This window comes from Haliotis asinina, chromosome 11, assembly GCF_037392515.1.
Source record: "Haliotis asinina isolate JCU_RB_2024 chromosome 11, JCU_Hal_asi_v2, whole genome shotgun sequence".
In the NCBI taxonomy this organism is placed as follows: Eukaryota; Metazoa; Mollusca; class Gastropoda; order Lepetellida; family Haliotidae; genus Haliotis; species Haliotis asinina.
This window is the reverse complement of record NC_090290.1, coordinates 30,839,105-30,860,356: the sequence shown is the minus strand read 5'-3', so window position 1 is coordinate 30,860,356 and position 21,252 is coordinate 30,839,105. Positions and strand designations below refer to the sequence as shown.

Here is a 21,252-nt window from a genome sequence, read left to right as displayed (position 1 = left end):
CATGCGGGGTCGAGTTTATACTGCTTGAAACATGTCCGCCTAAACGTCTCAAACACGTCGGCTAACAGCAGTACATCTGTCCTCAAGTACAGGTCGTGATAATCACCCAGGTTCTTACAACCCAGTTTATTCCATACGTTAGTCGCGTGCGAGTAATCATCTCGTGAGACGGACGCCTCATTCAGCTTGCTATAAAAGCAGTCAATAGGGGGTAGTCTGGTCTCGGTGAACTTGGCCCAACTATCCATGTACTCATAGGGGTACACACCCTTCCTCATAAGCAGGGGTCTAGTCTCGGCGTCTGTGTATCGATCGGTGATAGGGAAGGTATTGTTGGCCTTGACCAGACTGTCGAGTGACGACAGGAGGAACTGAAACGAGTCAATGAACCTAAGTCCGTTTAAGCTGAAGGAGATGTATCTCTCCATGTTGTTGGGGATGCACGTTATATTACCATCGATTTTCGCGATGGCCTGCGTGATCAAGTGTGAGTCGTACCCTCTCAAGTTGTGAAATACAACGGGGATGTTTATTGTCTTAGGGTTGATTTTAAGCTTGAGGTTGCACGCGTTGTGAGCGGCGCCTCTATACTTACCAGTTATGTGGCAGTGATCTCTCACCGAATCACCGTTAAGTGGTGAGTCACACACGTGACAGTTAGTGCTACTAGCGTGGGCTAGCCTGTCGACTCGGGTCAGACGCATGGGAGCGATTTTATACAATGCATTCCTAATAATTTTTTCTTCCTCCTGCAAACACTTTAGAAACCTTTCAGCCGCGTCAGGCCCCCTATACACTACCGGAGCTTTCGTTTCCCCGTCACAACGGACGACAATGTATCCAAACGAACAGGCTTTATGCTCTTGTGTCTTGTGGGTGAAGCTACCACTGGGGGAATCCCCACCCACAACCAAGGCTTCGAAGTCGGCGTATATAATATAAGGCACAGACATTTGATTCTTGTGGTTACTGAATTTTAGGATATTGTCACCTTCCTTAGGCATGTCGACTCGTATGGCCGTCTGCCCCACACCTTGACAATCATCCCGGTGGGATTCTAATAAATCAGCTCGGGTGAAGCCATGTAGGCATCGTACACAAAAGTGTTTTTCCCCATCGTGTTTCGACTGGTCGTGCAACAACCGGCTGAGATGTTTTATCCACGTGTAGTGATACTTTTCACCTCGTTGGATCATGAATATATTGATAACTTGGCGATCCTTCACCGGGCTGACCCTGTGTACTATTGTTGTGTTACCTTCGTGCCCAAAGACATTTATAGCCAGATTATTCTGTTTTTCTACTTTAGTGATCTGGGATATGGGGGTGGGTTCATCTATACCATCCCAGTTGAGCCCATCGTCTTGGGGATAATTAGAAGGCCTGTTCGGATTAGTGTCAGCTGGAAATAAGGCTGACCTGATAGCTAACCTCAGGCAATCGTTTCCTCTATTCTTAACGTTTACTATAGCATGTTTGTTCCTATAGTAGGGAGGCAAGGCTAGGTATGACCCGCCTCTGAACAGCACGTAGTTAGCTATGTCTAGATAGATATTATCGATTTTATCTACAACCCACCCGGACCCCAAGTGTGTGTAGCGTTCTAGGTATTCTCGTATCTGCTGAAAACTGGTATCGATTGATGTATCAATGGTCTCTGTATGTGTGGCGACCTCTTGTTGACCTCGGAAGTAAGGCTGAACATACTCAGTGGTACTCCCAACCTGCTTATCGAGCGACATTTTCACTGTGATCTGAAACTTGATACTTCCTAGATTATTTAGTTCCTGGTTGACCTTATCAGCTATCAGAGGCTTGATATCTGTAATGTCTATGTTTCTATCAACGTGCATGCGCCAACCTCTCAAATAGTTGCCTACAGCGCGCTCAGTGCGCACGAACTGTAGGTCAATAGCTCTATTCTGTCGTAATAATTCTACAAGCTGTGGTTTTCTCATACGGGAATACCCGCCTAAACCCAAATCGTGTGCCTCGGCTTTCAGTTGTTTTACAGTGGGAGGTTTTGCTACGGGGGCATGTGATAACAATGCGGTTAACCCGGCTCTCCCCAGGTTTGAATAACCCGTGTATCCAAGCTGTTTTGCTTGAGCTTTTAATTGTGTTACCGTAGGAGGGGCTTCTAAACCTAGTAATCTCAACAATGCTGACTTCCGCATTCGAGAATACCCGATCACACCTCTCTGTTTTGCGACCCTCTTCAGCTCGCGTTCAGTAGACATAGTGTTTACACCTAAGAGAACCAATGTCTAATTGCTTCACAGTAAAGGGAGATAACCCTTTCACGCACTGGAGTCTATCTTGAGCAGTCGCCTACGTTCTTTTATGTAGCCTTTTTTATTCTCGTAGATGAGTTGATGTCTGACTACGTTCGCTCCGTGAGCTTTACATAGACAGTAGTGTCCTTTAACCCCGATACCACACACAGAACACGTGTAGTTAGGACTTCCCATATGGAAACAACAGAACCCCTGATTCCTGCATTTCCTACCACAGGCCTCGGTCTTCCCCATAAGTATGTATTCGCATCGGTATGGAGCGGGTCTCATGTTTACTTATATAGGTATTTTAATTTAATTGCTTCGCAACCAACGCAGTAGCTGCTATACCCAACACTATGAAGCCCAGTTCACGATTCATTTGTCCCTTGGATGGTGTGTAGTACTGAGCGAGTGTGGGTTTATTGAGCGGTTCCAATTGTTTACCAGTTAGTAGGTAGTATTCTTTCATTGCTTCATCGACATCGTTGAATGTTTGAACGGCATGGTTTTCACGCGTGAGTTGTTCGTTAATAAAATCGATCCTCTGGAGGCGTTTTTTAACGTACTCGTCCTGTGCTCTTTGTAATTTCTCAGTAGCGAGATCGTGTCGCTTCCTTTCTTCCTGTATTTCAGCCGCGTGATCATCTCGTAGTTTCGAGAAGAGGAAATTACTCCCGGAAAATGCCAGGGCATTCACTAACGCCCCACCGACCATCATAGCTATCGTGGCCATCCCTATATTTATTTCATTATATTTTCAGGTATGATCCCTTGTTTTACTAGGATGTCTTTTGTGGCCATCGCCATACCAAGGTTCATTATGAGCATACCCATATCCTGCAGGTTGAAATCTAGCTTGATAGTTGGTTGTTTAAGCACCATTTTAGTCAACCGAGCGTACCCTACTGCTAGACTGGCTACCACTGTGGCGTGGTATGCGTCGTTGACGAACGTTTTCCCCTCAGACATTATGTATATGATATAAAATATTAAAATTATAACATGATATGCGGGTCGACAGTGGGGCCTGCCGGCGGCGTGGGGGTACCCCCCACACCCCCAGGGTTTCCCTCACTGTTGGAGGGTACCCCCACGTATAACCATGTTATAACCACGGCAGCAGTTACGCCTACAGCCAACAACAGTCGGGTTGGGTTGGTCACTTTATGTTGGTTACACCACCGTTTTTTACCGGCAGCTACTCTCTTAGGATTCTTCTGTCTGGTTACTGTTTGTGAAGGGGTCACTTCCCTCACTGTTGGGGGTGGGGTCTCCTCCATCACTGTTGGGGGTACCTCCTGTGCAGCATCCATCTATACTATTATTATTATTCTTTCTCTCAAATTGACAATGTTTTGCTGTGATAATCGCCGCCGTCACTGGAGCCAACAACATACCATATTTGTGGTACAGCCCGCAGCTGATAGAGCTCACGGCGTGTTCGATAAAAGGGTCTTTATCTAGGTCCTCCCACAGGTAAAGTCGGCGCTCTGGTGGAATGGGAAGGAAGTGTGATACAATACCGGTGTATATCTGGGTCATAGCCGATCCTATTGTCTTTGTCATTTCTGCTCCGAGCCGGGACTCGTATCTAGCGTACAGCTTATCGATTTCTTCGGCTGACATTTTATGAATTTTATCCGGAGTGTAGTCTCCAAAGTAATGTTTGGCTTTGCCGCCAACAGCCAACGCCACCAGTTTCTCTCGCTTGGGGGAATCCCCCACAGTGGGGGTACCCCCCAACTGTTCGAGCAATTCCTCACACTCCATTTTATAATATAACAAGTAAGATTTAGTTTTAACCATATAATACCCGATGCAGACAAAACACAGAGAAATGAAGGTTAAGTTGCACACGACAAACACTTCAAATATCATAGCTATATGCTTAGCTTTGCTTAGCTTTGCTTAGCTTTGCTTAGCTTTGCTTAGCACACTCTATATGCTACTGGTTGGTCGGTCTTTAGCACGAGCTTAGCGTGTTTAGTTTCAGCGAGCTGTTTCTTCACACGTTCCCGTTCTAATTTGCTCATCACATCGTTCTCTCTCAAACACTCCTCAAATGAATCCCTGTCCTTGCAGTGAAATAAGGCTACCCATCGCGTCTGCTCCCTGAGGTCTTTCAACACCGAGTTGAACTTCTGCGTTAGCACCCAGACGCTGTGATTTGCATGCCGGCCAGAGAAGGCCAGGTACGATAGCATGTCTCTCTTTTTTGTTATCTCGCGATTAGCGCTGCAGTCGTCCAGTATAAACAGCGTCGGTTCCCCTTTAAATTTCTCGTGAAGAGCTTTCAACCAGTCCTGCAGGCGTGTTCCAGGGTCGATTTTGTGTACGTCCGGGTCCGTCATCACCCAAGGTCGCGCGTACGTTTTATTCATGCTCAGAGTAGGGCACATGATAAAGATGTTATCGAACACATCCTTGTAGTAACTCTCCAACATATCCAACACGAAAACGGTCTTCCCACAGCCAGTCTGCCCGCACACTATAGCGCAGTGTGGGTCAGTGGGTAGTTGTGGGTACCCCTGGGGGGTGTGGGGGTCTCCCCGACTAGTAGATGGCTTGCACGAATCTCCCATTGTCTATATTAAGTTGCGCGTCCATAATAACGTACAGATATAATTTCAACTTACCAGCGGTTTGAGCCTTCTTAGTAATCTGGATGGTTATCCCTTCGCTGCCGTTATCTATACGGCGCCCGCTACCGTGCAGTTTATCATCATCCGTGGATCTCATGTCCAACCATAGGGCGTACTTGGTGGTCAGGTATTCACCGATCTGCACGGAGCCGAGGTCCAGGTCCTTTGTTATATAATCCCCCACTGGTAGCTTTTTTATCTCATCCCACTGCTGGTGTGGTCTCATACCATGACTGAACAGCTGGTTGGGCACGCCCTCGATGGTCACTTCCACCTTTTCAATCTCGGGGTTGAAAAACTTCTCGCTGTCCCTCCGGAATGGATCGTAATCCTCCACGGGGACGACCAGGATACCTTTCATCGATCGCGCCGGCACGTTCAGGTTGATATTCCACACAGTGTCGCTCTTATCTCGCACGACTGATCTATGTCTCAGTACGCGATCGTACAGGATAGCCATCTTCCCAGAGTACTGGCTTCGAACCTGCCTGGCCAGCTCCGGGCTAGTGACCATGTCGAACTCCAGAGAGATGTTGTCTATGGCATAACTGGCCTCATCACCGTTCGGCGTACGCACTACTTTGCTATAGTCGTTAAACGTGAGCTCGTATTCGAGCCTATCACCCAGCGCGGCCTGGTAAAACGGCGCGTGTCCCGTGAGCAACTCGAAGTCGAGCGGCACGCAGAATCGATTCCCGTATGCTCGAGCGATGGCCTTTTCACCGTCCGATAGCTTGTCTTGCTGGTCTTGCGTGAAGACATACCCTATGCGCGCCCGGGTTGATTTGCTGATACCCTGGTACACATCATTGACTCGTTCTCCCTCGCTTTTCCAGAGATCCCTGTAGCAGTGAAACACGTCGCTGTCGTCGATACTCAGCACCTCGTTACCGCTGATCTTGACAGTCGTTTTCTTGATGATAGCTCGACCCACGTTCCGCACTAGCTCGCGTTTGTCGTTGTCGGAGGTCAACGTGATATTGAACGCCAGTCGAACAGTGCCTGGTACAATGAGGTCATTCTCACCAAGGTTTGGAAATCTAACCAGCAGAGTTTGATTCTGGTCTATCTTGCTGGGATTGTTGGTGATAGTCACCGACTGTCGCACGACTCTGGCTCCTAATGGCTCTCTCAATCTTCTGAAAGGATCTAATTTTCTGCCGTACATTGTTATATAAAAGAAATATATTTTTAATACTAATGGATGAAGACATAGATATGACGGAGATGCCGGGCGCTAGTGCCCAGGCATTCGATGATGAGCAGGAGACCTCATTTACTAGTTCACCATTGAACCAAGAACTCTTGGAAACAACGGTAAATGATTATTACGAAAGTTTAAGAAGAGATAAAAACTACGTTGAACCACAGGGTCGATACCATAAGAATTTTTTTATTGATACAAAGGGTGTTCTACGCCTTAAGTCTGACCCAGGGGTTGACCTCTTTAACAAGAGCAATAAAAAACCACTGGCCTTGTCAACTCTAGCCAGCCGCCATGGTGTCGAATTTATCCGTAAAAATCTAAACATGAATTACGGTGGTGCAATACCTAAGGCCGTTAAAGAAGATCTGCAAGCTACCAGATCCCACCTCACCACTAGAGATGAAATGACACCACAGCGTGCTACAGAAGCCTCGGACAGCATAGAAAAACTGTTGAGCACCTACTGGGACAAACCGTTACCGGGGTTTGACTTTCCGGTAAGGGAACTGCACGGCTTAGACGAAGCCGTGAAACGCGTGCGTGGAGAACTCGTGAACAACATGGGGAAACTGAACGAAATCGACGAGCACATCGCTAGGGAAAAAACCAAACTCAACGAAACTGAAAACGATGATATGAAGCGTCGTATCAATGAACGACTACGCGATTTAGAAGACGAGAGACGTACACGATTGGAAGCCGCTTCCTCGAATCGTGAACAGCTTCGATCCCAGATCAGTCGTATTCGGGAAACAATCGATAGAATACTGAATGAGGATACAACTTTAGCCAACAGGATTCGGATATTGTTCCGGGAGCAAGGGATCACCATCGCCAGCATTCTAACTGCATTGGGTTTCATCATATCAACCCTGGTGGTGTCACTGACAGGGGGAACCCCCACACCTGCCGGCGGGGGAACTCCCACTCCCACAGGCGGTGGTGTTAAAGACTGGATAAAAAAACTCGGGGAAGGCCTAGCTAAACTGGCTGGTAAAGCCGCCGAAGCCCTTCCCGGCATCCTGGGTAGCATCGTCTCGTGGTTGTTGAGCGCTCTGTCTAAAACTGCCATGTGGCTCAGTCAAAACCTGTGGGCAGCCATCGTCGCCGTGGCGGGTCTGGTGTATGTAGCGGCTAAGAAATCTTTAACCAAATAAGTCCCAAAGTTACCCCACCAACCACCAGGGCCGTTTTATTATCAATATGCTGCTGATAGGAGGGTACCCCCACATGAATATGGGGGTGTGGTGTTGGTTGAATTTTAGGCTCCGGGGGTGGCGCCACTATACCCTTTTCACGTGGTGGGATGTGTGGGATATAGGGGGTGTTAATATCGGGGTTGATACCCAACTTTTGGTCCGCCGTGGCTATGACTATTTTGTTGTTATAACCCACCACTTTTTTTATTCTCAGTTGCATATCACTCGGAGCCATGTACAACCCCACGCCGAACACGTAATTGACTTTCGATCTGGCGTATTCTAACACGTTTTGGTAACGGTCGATGGCCCTCGGGAGATCAACTGGAGAATTGATAGCATCCTCAACGTTGGAAACGAATTGTGTCTGAGCGTCGTAAGCAGTTCCCTTACCGAGGATGTTGGAACGCGTCATCGACTGCGCACCCAACAGCGCCCACACGTACGTTCGAATCGAGTCGTTCAAGCGTATTGTACCAGCACGAGTGAATCCTTTCGATGTTTTTGAGATCATTTTAGTCCAGGCTGTGGCTGCATCAGGATTGGTTTGCTTTATACAGCTGACATGGATCTTTTCATTCGTTGTGGGGCCTGTAAATGTATGCCGGTTTGGGTTGTATGAACCATCTTTAGAACCGGCATAATATGTTCCGGACCTGTAGAAGTACACGAGAACTATACCGAGACCATGGTTCACACCAGGAAGGCGAAAGTCTTTATTCGTTGGAATCTCAAACTCCCCACAAACACGTTCATAAGCGCGTCTATCATAGGGGTTATTCGTCATACTCCACGCTTTATCTTGGGGAAGAGGAGCACTTATTTCCTTCAATATTCGTCTCGTTTGATAATAAATATGAAACAAAATAACTGCCTTACTCAGTTCGTCTATACCGTAGTCTGGTGTCACACCCGACCCTGTCGTCGCACACCACACAGCAAAGTTGAGTTGGTTCTGCCAAAACTGCATTGGGTTTTGATTCCAGTTTACCACCGCCTGCGCGTTATTAACGGACACGATATAGTTTTCAAAGATATCAATAAAGGTTGTTTTAAACCCCGTACCATCTGCATTCACCACGATTTTCAAGTGTGCTAAATCCATATTATAATATATAATTCATATATTATAATATGTACATAACACTTCCAGGAATAACGAGCGGTGAGGCCGTTCAGCTGACGCACGCGATCGATAACACGTCAGGCCAACTCGAAGTCGCACTCTGCGATATCACCTACCTACCGCAATGGACTAACATCAATATCAGCAACAATAAGCTGTTCGTTAGTGGAACTCGCAGCCAGATAACTGACGGCTACTACAGCGTGTGCTCTCTAAACGACGAGGTCTTCAAACCCCTGGGAGCCGAACTCAAGATGAACGACTCAAACGGTACAGTGGTGTTAATCAACAACGGAAGAAACCCCTTGAGGCTCGGCCGACCATTAGCGAGGATACTCGGTATGTCTCCTGACGAGATAAAACCAACAACAACCGTCACAGGCACGAAGTTACCCGACCTAGTACCGTACCGAGAGCTGTACATTCATCTCGATCAGGTGAGCACAACGTATAACATTCAAGGAGGTCACCCTTCCACTATACTGAGAGCAGTGCCGGTGAAAACTGAGAAATACAACGACGGTAGAACCGAGTCGTTTTCACCACGGCAGTATAAGAGAATAACCCAGGGCAACATACCTGAGCTGACAATATCGGTGTTAGATATAAATCATAATCCTGTAAATATAGGATACCTCAGCTTAACGCTTCATGTAAAATGACCAGCGCACAAGGGCCCGGAGTGAAAAAATGCGTCAATATCGGGATCTCCGACCTCGGAGACACGCGCGGTTTCGACGCTCCCGGAGTAGATGGTAAATCGTACGCCTTGCAACTGAAAAACAACATTTACAAACGCGTTGAAATCCCCTCCGGTGGAACCCTAAGTGATATGATAGATACCACAAGAGCAACAGTCAACACTAAGTACGCCCTTGTCAACACCGGTGATAATAATTGGATAATATACCCATCGTTCGGGGGTAAACTGTTCGACTTAGACGATGTTGAGAGCACTACCGTCGTCCAAAACAAACCATATATGCTCGTCTTCACTGAAGATAACAAGTGGGTGTTGTTACCCGATAACGACGAGTGGTTTCTCAATATTAGACTCGTCTCTCCCTACGTGTTTACTGATAACAAAGACAACCACCTAAACAAAGTCGTGAACAATGGAACCCTGCTCGTGGCTTACGTCCCAACTCAGAGACGTAGCATAGTCGTCAGCCCACTCGACACTATGGCAGCCCACATGCTATCGAGTAAACCGGCCATACAAAACGTGAAATTGCAGTTGGTGTCTGAATTCGAAGGCGTGGTCAAGATACTAGAGAGTCTACCGGCAAACTCAACACTGATCATCAAAGTCTACCTAGGGGAACCATCGGGGAATGATGTCGAGATCGTGAAGGGGATCAAACTCGGGTGGGTGAAACGACACCAGTATCAAGTTTGCAACGTTTACGTGCGGGTGGGTGTCGGCTCCAACACCAGTCTGCAGGGGGTCAACGTGATCGTGGAAAACAAGATATCACTAATCAATATCTTCCTGCCTGACAACATACACTTCATGGGTATGAAGTTCACCCCTGAATTATTATCAGAAAACCAGTTGGAAATTATATCGTAATAGTATAATAATGACCAGTCATCATCCCAACACTACGCTTAACGACCTAGGAGATACGGAGGGATTCGATCAGCCTGGTGAGGAAGATGAATTATACATCCTGCACTTCAAAGACAACGTGTACAGACGGGTGTCGTTATCAGATTTAAAAGAGCCCAAATGGCTGATCAACTTAACATTCACCTCACCTTATATCACATTAAAAGATGGGGTGGAAGAATTGGAGGTGGTCTCTAAGATTAGGAATAACGGTATCTGGCCCGGGGATTTCATTTCGGAGGGTGAATTATACATGATAACTCTTGGTACCGGAAAAAATATGTTAAAGTCTGTACCAAAAAATAAATTAACATTTAGCAATAATTTTTATAGTAGATATCTTGATGAAATATTACTCCCTTTTACACTCATCATAGAAGTCTTCTTTTCCTATTTAGGTAATGAAAACACCTCAAGAGTACACCAAATTTTACCCGGGGTGTCAATACACTGGTTTGCCGAACACCTAGACCAATATTGTCGTATTGTTATACAACAGGATACCTACGCGGACCCTATAAACCGCTTAATAAGCCTCAGTGGGGTTTTTATTACAACAGAAGAGTTTATTAGCCTCTCACCTATTGCCCTGAGTAGTAGTCTAGATCTTGTAGACTTCAAATACATTAATAGAGTATTAACTGAAACCCAATTAAAATATCTTTCAAAATATATATTATAGGATGGGTCTGTACCCAGTCGTAGAGGAAGTAGTGAAGACGCTGGAAACCGTAGATGGGTTCCGCTTGAGGCAGTTATGTGATGTGAAACGTCAACTAGAACAAGACCGTGACACGCGGAAAACACTATGTAAAAAGTACAATAGAGCTTTCAATATCGTGGACGGGGTTGACACTACCCTTATGGCAACCAGCATGGGACTAGGGGCGGCAGGCGTTGGGTTGTTGGCTACCATCGTGGCTGCACCTATAGTGCTAGGTATTGAAATAACGGCTGGGGTGGCTGGGGTGGCAGGGTTGGCAGGGTTGGCGCTTAAGTTAGTATCATGCAGACTTAATCGTAAGGCATTGAAACACGACGAGATCAGGGTTCTGGCCGAAGCAAAGCTGAACACAGTGAGTGAGCGAATTTCCACGGCACTCTCTGACAGTAAGATCTCAGAAGAGGAGTTTCGTTCAATCCTATCTGAACTCAAAAAATATAACGGAATGAAACAAGATATTCGGTCCAAGTCTCGTAAGTCTGCTATCAGCGAGGACGAGAAAAAAAAGTACATAGAACAGGGGATACAAAAAGCCCAGCAAGCCTTTATTATGAACACCAAAGAGATCGTAGACGGTTCACGTTAAACTGTTTCATCGATATAAACGTGACATAGGCACAGTGTTACCTCCAACACACGTTAAGTAGTAGGGGTAATGTATCTATACCAGCCGGGGGAACACGAGGGCGATAGCCGTAAGCGGGCCACCGATCCTATATGGTCAGTCAAAACTTACAACATAGATAAAGTGGATATGAAAGCCGACGAACCTAACTTGTACTACTTGAGGGATGGGCCGGGTAGGGGGTTTGTAAGAGAAGAATTATTGATCGTACCGTACGGCACAGTGTTACCTCCAACACACGTTAAGTAGTAGGGGTAATAGTAGCAAGAGCTAAGGGCCCAACCAAAGCCTTATTTACTAAATAAGGCTTTGTAGAGATATTTCTTGAAAGTGTTTTAGAACTGTCATTCCCTATACTACTAAATGTCCTAAAATACTTGAAACAATCCATGCACAAAAAGTAGCAATGGTACGATGAGCATCAAAATCAACGTCAAACTGGTGCCCATTATTCTTCTTCTTAGATATACAGTGGAAGCTGTCAAAACTGGCAGCTATCAATTCCGGACCTCGGCATGAAATGAACCACATGAATATCTGTTTATTCAGTAATCAGCGCTATCTAAACAGACACATGACTAGGAGTCAGCCGGATGTGTATTGTCATGTGTCCTTGTGATACTTTTGTGTTCTTTAACATGTTTGGGGAGGGAAGGCCGCGGTGTATTATGTATTCTTTCATTTATTCACATATGTACTTCTTTTTTTATTCTTTTTCTTTATTTCTTTCATTCATTCAAGTATAATGCTTGCTCTTAGTTCTAACTACAATTCATTCACTCATTGTAAAATTCCGAGTGATACAATAAACTGAATGAAGTTCTGTTAAACACAGCTGAAGTTGCGCTGGGAACGAGCCAAGTCACTGTGTGTGCTGAAGCATGACGAGGCACACGTTAATCAGTACAAATGATAAAGAAAGCAAGCATGTGACCAATCCCTGTTGTAGATTATCCCTGGTTGAACCTATATGGTTGACAACAAAGACAATTTAATCTTAGTTCAGCATGGGTATGCTTGCACATGTAAATAGTGAGTTCATTTGTTTATTGTAATATATCAATGTATATGAAAGTGACAAAACTGGTTGAGCTCTTGTAGGTAACCTTGCTCTTGTTGTAGGCATGCTTTCTAAGCCCGATTGTTTCTTCAGTTCTGATGAATGCCGGTTTAAACAGCTTCCACTGTACCTCATTCTGGGCCTTATAATGAAATTACCTGCAAGAACAAATAACTAGCAGGATACAAAATGCATCCTACAAAGACCTTTAAGGGGCTGATTGAACTTTTTAGATAACATCCATGTGGAATGTATAAATGATATTGACATTTTAGCACAATATATATGGTATGAACAGAACACAAAAATAAGAAATACAAACTTATTTTACAAAGACTGGTTTGTAAATGGGGTACTTTTCACCAACAGTCTTGTAGACAATAAAGGATAATTCATGCTATTTGTAACCTTCAAAACTATTTTCAAAGTGAAAACTTTCTAACCTACACTGGTGTTGTTCAAGTTGTAAAACATCTGTAGAAGCCAATGATTCCTACAATCTCCTCTTTTACCATTTCATATACCATCCAAACAGATGGTTCTCAGTATTACTATAGAATAGTTATTAAAAGCATGTGAGAGAAATATCCATTTCACTAAATGGGAATTGCTGATGCTTTGCAATTGATAATTTAAGTTGGCACTAGATGTCTGAATATCACACATTTAAAACTGCTGTGTATTTTCATTGTATATGTACTCAAATGTAGCCATGCAATTTTAAAATATGATATACGTGGGCATAACTAAAATCTACTTTTTTATGTCTGTTGCTGTTTGTGATGCATGAAATATAAAATCACAGTATGGATAAATAATGCATAAAACATTGAAAATTTCTACTGCATTTTAATTATCCTGAATTTTGGGTATAAATTAAAATGGTTTGTATTTTTTCTTGATTTTTAATAAAAGTGAATAATTTTAAAATATTCATTTATTAAATATAATATTTCAGACACAGAAGAAGCAGTACTGGTAGGATAACTACACATTCAAGGGCACTTTCCAAATTCTGTCTTTTATACTGCATAACTAAAAAATACATATATTCATACTGATTATAAATTTCAATCTCTAGTATAGTAAACGGCACTGTTAAGTGTTAAAGCAACAAAGTTTACATTTTACTGTTGTGTCTACGTACAGCTTGCCTTCACAATGATCATATTATGACAATAATCATGAAAAGGCTGATATTGTAGTTATTAGAGCTAACTCTTCATGTTTTGTTAAAATAAATTGATTTTTCAAATTTCAACACAAATATGTAAAAAAAGTCAGAATCTTTTCCCACTTTACATTGTAGCTGCACTGTACAATGTTGTATTTCTATCTGAGTTTTTGTATGATGATTGCATGTGTACTCTAATAATAGATTACAATGCACAACTTTATTCAGCCATTGTACATGTTATCTGTTAAATTTGTAAAAATATAAATAAATTCATAAACATATCTTCATAGAATAATATAAGGGTAAATTTGAATTATGTCATCAAAAACATATTGGATTTTAAACATACTTTCTTTCTTAATTCCTAACAAACCTACATAACCTAATTTTTTTTTAATAACTGTTGAATGAAAATCAGAAAACAAAGTTTAAGTTAGATAATATATGGTCTGTCATGCGAAACTTGTCAATATATTGTTATCAAAACTAGAAACACATATGGAATTCTATATCATGCACATCCTTTTGGGAGGTCAGAATTATATGTTATATATATAAATCATTAAATTCACATATATAAAATGACTCACAACACTGACTGATGGACTTATTTTACAAGGGGTAAATATTTTATTGCCAACTATAATGACTGGTGTTTCTGATGCAACTGTTATGATATGGGTCTGGGGTCCAAGTGAGGGTACCAGTGAAATCCCTTATCTAACATGCATGCTGGTTTGCTTGGGGGAATAAACTCAGCAAAGAGTCCGAAGTCGCAAGAAGCTAATTACAATTATATTTACAAGAGACAGAGTAACAAGGGCGGCCACAGAGAGTCGGTACAACCCTCTGGGCTGAGGGCTAGAGCTGACCTGTGTTGGGAGTCTAAACCCTACTGATGGACAAATGGAGTTAGAGACTATTTAACTACAATTTAAACAATACAAAGATTCTGATTTGCTGACTGATACAAAAATGGGTGTAACCTACAATAGCCAATGAAATACAGAATAAACAAAATGGGGTGTGTCCTACCATTACAACTTCAGTGACCAGACAGAGGGAGTACTTAATCTTTTAATCCTATTCTAGTGGCATTAATCTTGTTGGCACATTTACTGGATGCTTGATTGCTTACTCTGGGCTGGATCTTTAACAACCCTTAAGTGGTGTTTGCATAATGTTATTTTACTATAGGTGATGGCATGTTTACCTCATCAAAGCAGTTTATTAACCCGTCTAGACATAACCCTTGTCTTAGTGAATTGTTTGTGTTACAGTGGTGTTCTGATAACCTCAGGCTAGGATTCTAAGTGTGAAATTGTGTGGTCATAACTTATACCTTTTTCAGAAGAATGTCTGTGAAATAAGCTTTACTACTTTTGAGAGGAGTCTTTTCTAAGCTGTTACTGATACATGATGAAACTAATATTCTATATTTATATTTTCCTAATATTTGAATACTAATATATTGCTTATATGGATTTTGGTATGAATTATCATTTCATGATAAAACTGAATAACTACTTGGATAATAGACCTATAGCACTTTTATAAGTATACATAAAAATATTCAGTAGTGTCAGAATTTAAAACCAAAATGGATTCAGATGAGTGAGGAACAGCTGCTCGAAACATAATTAATATATTTCCAACTAACTGTTACATTCTATACGGAATTTCTTGAATTGTCAAGGATGTGTAATCACAAATTATCGATGGAAAACATAGGGGTTGATATCACATAAAAGGAATTGTCATTGATGCTACGGCACCCCAGACTTGCACTGCTTCATGTTCTGTTGTAGGAAATGCTGTGACAATATACTGATTTTTCATAGCGTTTTCCCTCTTTATCTATGTCATGTCAGTTCTTACTGCACTTTGAAATTGAACAAACGATGCGTTTCTAAACCAAAAATCATAGCAAAACGTGTCACTTAATGCCTTTAGTCTTAAATGTTTGTTTTTTTTAATGAAGGTGACCAAGGCAACGCGTTTGCTGGGTTCTGTCTTTACATGTAGCAAGTTGTCGTAGCACACTTTGAGTTCAGAACCAGAGCGGAAGCGAGAAGTTGGACCATCGCTTATATCATTTCAAAAGGAGAGTTATCGCACCACTCAACAAAAAGGTAGCCCACTATATCCCATTTAGTTCAACGAAAGTGACTGAATTACAATGGTTCCAGTATTCAAATCTTGCTCCATATATTGCCAACCAACTGCCTTTTTGCTAAGATGGGTTATGTGGACAGTAGAAAATGCAGTTACTGTTCTAAAGAAATGGAACATATCATACACAAATTCTGGGAATGCAAAGTGAGTTCCATCAGGAGAGACACAGCAAGTTGGGGATCATACAAACTGCTAAGTCTGGAAGCAGTATCCAAAGAAGACATTCTTTTTGGCTATCTATTGAAAAATAAAATTCCCTTAATCTTTGTCCTCATCCCCTGATAATGACACATTTTTTGACTTTAGAAAGAATAACTACCCATGAACAGTCCAGTTCATACAGGAGCTCACTGAATTTTATCAGTTTACAAAGTAAACCTCTGTCATTAACTGTATTAGAGACTATTTCAACAAGGTTTGGTCAGTCTGCCATGCTCTTTTCTCTTGAATATGGTGCAGTGCCCAAATGTATAAATACTGTGATTAACTCATTAAGCCCGAGAGCCACTTTATTGCTCAACACCTGGAACCCCCTGCTGATTGCCTGGCTGGCTGTGGCGAGACTAATTAGGGCTATTCACGCCTGATATCCCTGGCAGGTTTCAGAGATTACAAGAAACTGTCTTGTCATACGAATAAGTCCTGATGGTTTAACTGTTTTGTAAAGATATATTTTGAAAGAAAGCAGGTGTGAATGCATGTCATATATGTAATGTTTCACGTAATTTTATTGTACTTTCTCTTGTTGACTTTGGAGACTTTGACTTTGACTTTGACTTTGTACAAATGTATTTTTTGTTAACACATGTTTGTATTCTTTGTATGCAAGACATACTTAAACAAATTGTCCTCTCGTATCATTGTGTGAGGTTAAATTGTTCAAAACATCTATGTCAGTGGCAGTAAAGACGAATTTACACACATGCTTAATAATCTTCTCTGAAAGAAGTGTTTTCACTGATACATGGCTAGTGTGTACGGAATATTTTAAGGAGAGTACTAGTATGCTAGTCTGTGACTTACATATAGCAGATTCACAGTTTGTCACTTTGAATCATCTCGATTTAATTCGGAAAATATATATTATCATACAAACATACATGTATACATATTGTAAAATACTATTCCTTGCACATATAAGACAAAAGGTCATGGGATGGGGCGTCATCAAAGTTCCCGAATAGGACGTTTTGTATCTCAAGTGTTCAGTATAGTGGCTGATTTGTTATCTATGACAGATCGTATCATGAGGTAACTGTCACACAGTAAATGACAGGTGATGAGGCGTGGGCTGAATTTCTGAAGAGCATGTTTGGTCACTAAGACAGTTTGGATACAGATTGATTATTGGATAGATTGTTGACCAATCGATATGCTGGATTTTGGCTTTATCAACTCTAGCTATCAAGAAAAAGTTTGTGTATCATGAACATACATAATTCTAAGGATGCCTGAAATCTACAGGACTGACAAGCACTTTGGCGAGATATTTTTCCTTACGGCGCTCGAAGTGATACAATCCGATTATTATTACCCTGGATAACCTAGTTCTACCATTGACTAGAGATAGCATTTATTTGCATATACATTTTGCGCACACTACTTCCACATCAAACATAATGGCTTGCTGAACATTTCAATATAATCTGCAGACTGCATGAATAAATATCATAATTCAAGTACATGTATTATAGAATTCAAAAAGTGACATGATACTGATTTATTATAATGTATACACTTGCAGTTGAATCCCCCAAATATTTATGCAGATAGGCATACCTGTAGTTCTTTTGAATGCAAGGTTCAGAAGATTGATAGTGGGCGTGACTCCATGAAGCGGGTTGTCCAGTGATATAACAGTGCATTAGTTCGTTTCACGGGACAAAACTTTACCTGGACTGCATTCTGCCAGAGGCTGTTATTTCAAGGTTGAAAGAGGTATTCAAATATCTCATTAATGTAGTCTGATTGAATGATTGTACGCATATTTATCAATTCCGTAATTGATAGATTATTCTTTTTTAATTGACGATGGATCTGATACCCATGATTATTACACTGGATAATGTGATTTTAGAGATCAAATACAAACACTTCTTAAACAATACTTATGTAAATTGAATTTCATTGAATTATCGAATTTAGAATTATGAACAATCAATAGTCGCAAGTGAGTTAGGTCTAAATTAGTAACTTGGCTTATTTCAAATCTATTCGAACATGGGTGTAATCTTTAGTCAGTACTGCTAAATTGATTGAAATAATAGGTACAGTACGAATTTAAAATGTAAAACGCACATGTGAGTCTCTCGCTGAATGAGAGGAGCTTTCTGCTGACGACCATGTGCGGCTTTCGCGGAATAGGAGGCACTTTTTATTACAGCCAATACACGGCTCTCGCTGTGAGAAACTAATTAATTTGCCGCACATACGCGTCTCTCGTCCTTAATGAGTAAATAAATCAAAGAGAAAATAAATAGTCAGTGTTCATGATGATTTTAATGATGATTGTGATCTACATATTGTTGTAGATAATGATGACTATCTATAAATCATAGACAGACTTCAAAATGTAAAGTGTTGTCTCGTATGTGAATAAACAATACAGGCTTGAGGAAAAGACTGTAGGTTTACTTTCCTCTTCAAGTGGCAACTTCAGCATGGAACAAATATCACATTGTATTTGACCTTTTATGATGTTCTTGTTTGTGACTGTTGGGCAACCTGGTTAACATGCATATTCCACTGACCCATTGGCTTGAAATCTCCACCACAGTGTATCAACAACACTCGGACTCACATTAATTCGGACAGCAACCTGCCTACCCCCTTTCAGCAAGTGTCAGATGTCTAATTTTAAGCAGTTGAATAGGTGAGTGAGTGAGTTTAGTTTTACACCGCACTGAGCAATATTCCAGCTATGTAGTGGCGGTTTGTAAATAATCCAGCCTGGACCAGACAATCCAGTGATCAACAACACGAGCATCGATCTGCACAATTGGGAACCGATGACATGTGTCAACCAAATCAGCGAGCTTGACCACCCAATCTTGCTAGTCATCTCTTACAACAAGCATAGTCACTTTTTATGGCAAGCATGAGTTGCTGAAGGCCTATTCTACCCTGGGACCTTCAGGGGTAGTCGAATAGGTACCTGAACAGTGAAAGACAGTGAAAAAAGCATCAATGCATGTGTATTGTCCGCAACATTCTGTGGATAGAGTGGCTTTTACATGCAAATCATTGACATTAAGTAGTGTATGGAGTCTCATATTGAATAATTTTAATGAAAAATTGTGCTATGTGTAACACAATATATTGTTAAGGAACAGAAGAATGAATTTTCAATTACCTGATATGTTTTTCTGTACTGTTAAGAAAATTTTTGTGACATTCATGTTTATGTTTCAAACAAAAAAAAACAGATTCTGCATGGGACTGTCAACCATTTTCCAGTAAGATATAGAAAAATGAAATTGTTGCTTTTGTTTTTGTGAAAACAGTTGGCTTATTGTATTATTTGTTGTTAGTAATCTAAATGAACTCACTGGGTTTTTTCTAGATACAAGCGTGAAGAGGAACTTGAGTACTTCATGACAAAGAAGTACAACCGTCTTGGTGCCAAGATCACAGCTAAGACAGCAGCACTGAACAACCTTGTAACAAACCAAAATCTCATGCTCATTTGATCACATAGGTTTGCCTGTTTATTCTGCTTATCTCATAAGCATCTTTGTACAGTTATTAAATTCAGCACTGTACAGGCTAATCTGTTCCATTCATGAAAATAAATTGATATTTTGCTTGTCCTGGAATGACTGTGATTCATCATAAATCTTTTTGAATTAAATACACCTCAGGATATTCAGAATGCATACAAAGGGTCTTACAGTCTCTGTGTAAATACACTGTAAAAATACTGTGTAAATAATAATGTATTTCTGTTCTTTTATTGGAAGCAGTGGGGTAATTATTAAAGAAATATTAGAATGAAGTCATTGGTTACTAAACTATGGAAGGAAATTAAGAGACAAAATTTGGTACATGTTGTAACAGTAATAATTACCATACTCTTCAAAAACAGGGTAACCTGAAATGTCAATTTGGATAGGAGGTGTAAATGTTAACAAACGTTTCCAGGACAGACATCTTATGAACACACCACAATTTCCGTAATACCATCCCTAAACATAACACATGATATGCACAACGCAGTAGCCCCATCATGTGGTATCATTCTTGATTTTAACGTTTTTTACAAAAGGTCGAGAAATCACTTTGAACATGAATTTTGACACTCATCTTGCATCACACTTTTGTTAGTGTTTATTTTTCCTTATCCTGACTCATACTAATTGCTTATCTCCTCTTCCCTGGCGAAGGTAGTGGAACACCTGAAATCCCTTGAAGTTCCCTTCTAGAAAGAAGCGGATGTCAAATACACTCACCCATGTGTAGCCTCCCTTTTCCCGCGCCCTAGGCCACATGACCGGCCATGCTTGTCACTCTCTCCTTATCGCCGGACGTGGGTGGCTGGAGGCACCTGAGGGTCCCGATACGGCGATAAGTTCTTTCTTTATTTTAGTCTTTAAACTAAATTCGGATAATTTGTTCCTCTCAACCCGGAGGAAAATCGTCAGACAACACAGATTCGTCAGACAACGCAGACTTCGTCAACAGTAGACAACTTTACAGCTCAACTGTCGCTACAATCAACGTTTAGAAGAGGAGAGACAACTGCACTTGTCATCATCGTTGATTACACCGCTGCATGAGCACTCACCTAGAGCGGCACTCACGCCGGAGGATGAAGAGGACATGTATGCACACACTCGAGGAAGATTGTCATCAACGTCCCGATCTTCATGTTGTAGTCAAGGGAGAAATCCAACCACACTCAGACTCACAAGCACACTCACAGGTCTACTCATCAATGAAGAGGATCTTCATCAGTCTCCCTAGCTCCAGTCCGGACAGAGAGATCCACCTACGTCGAGTGAGCGCACTTGCAGGAGTGAGGATTCGCGCTTGCATGGGTGCACTCACACCAGTCATGATTCCTGCTCGTGTGAGTGCATTCGCAGCTTCACTCGTCAACGCAGAAGGTCTTCATCAATTATCGAGCGTCTTCATCAGAGGAAGCCCTATTTTCAGACTCTGAAGTTACATCATGGATCACAAATGGACTTGACTTAGCTTCACCATCCAAGGACACTCATGAAGCTAATACTTACATGATGAAGGATGACGACATGATGCACTTATGTTCTCACCGTTACCTCCGATATATACAACTCCTGAGATGTTATCTACAGCGTTTAAGTTGGCAACCAAGTTTCAACAACATCATGTACTGTCATTCAACATTCGTCGCTTCCCTCTTCATCGCAAGGAGCCCTTCGTCAGAGCACCAGACGTCGATCAAG

The 21,252-nt window shown here is 41.9% G+C and overlaps 1 protein-coding gene across 2 annotated transcripts in view; it reads left to right on the top strand.

The window, feature by feature from the left end:
- LOC137255733 (cilia- and flagella-associated protein 221-like) overlaps positions 1-19,641 on the top strand; it is a 252,236-nt gene extending 232,595 nt beyond the window's left edge. For both annotated transcript variants that reach the window (XM_067793233.1, XM_067793234.1), the window contains exon 23: positions 19,389-19,641. In XM_067793233.1, the coding sequence (XP_067649334.1) occupies positions 19,389-19,515 (127 nt within the window). In that variant the 3' untranslated portion in view covers positions 19,516-19,641. The remainder of the gene's footprint in view (positions 1-19,388) is intronic.
- The last annotated feature ends 1,611 nt before the right edge of the window (positions 19,642-21,252 follow it).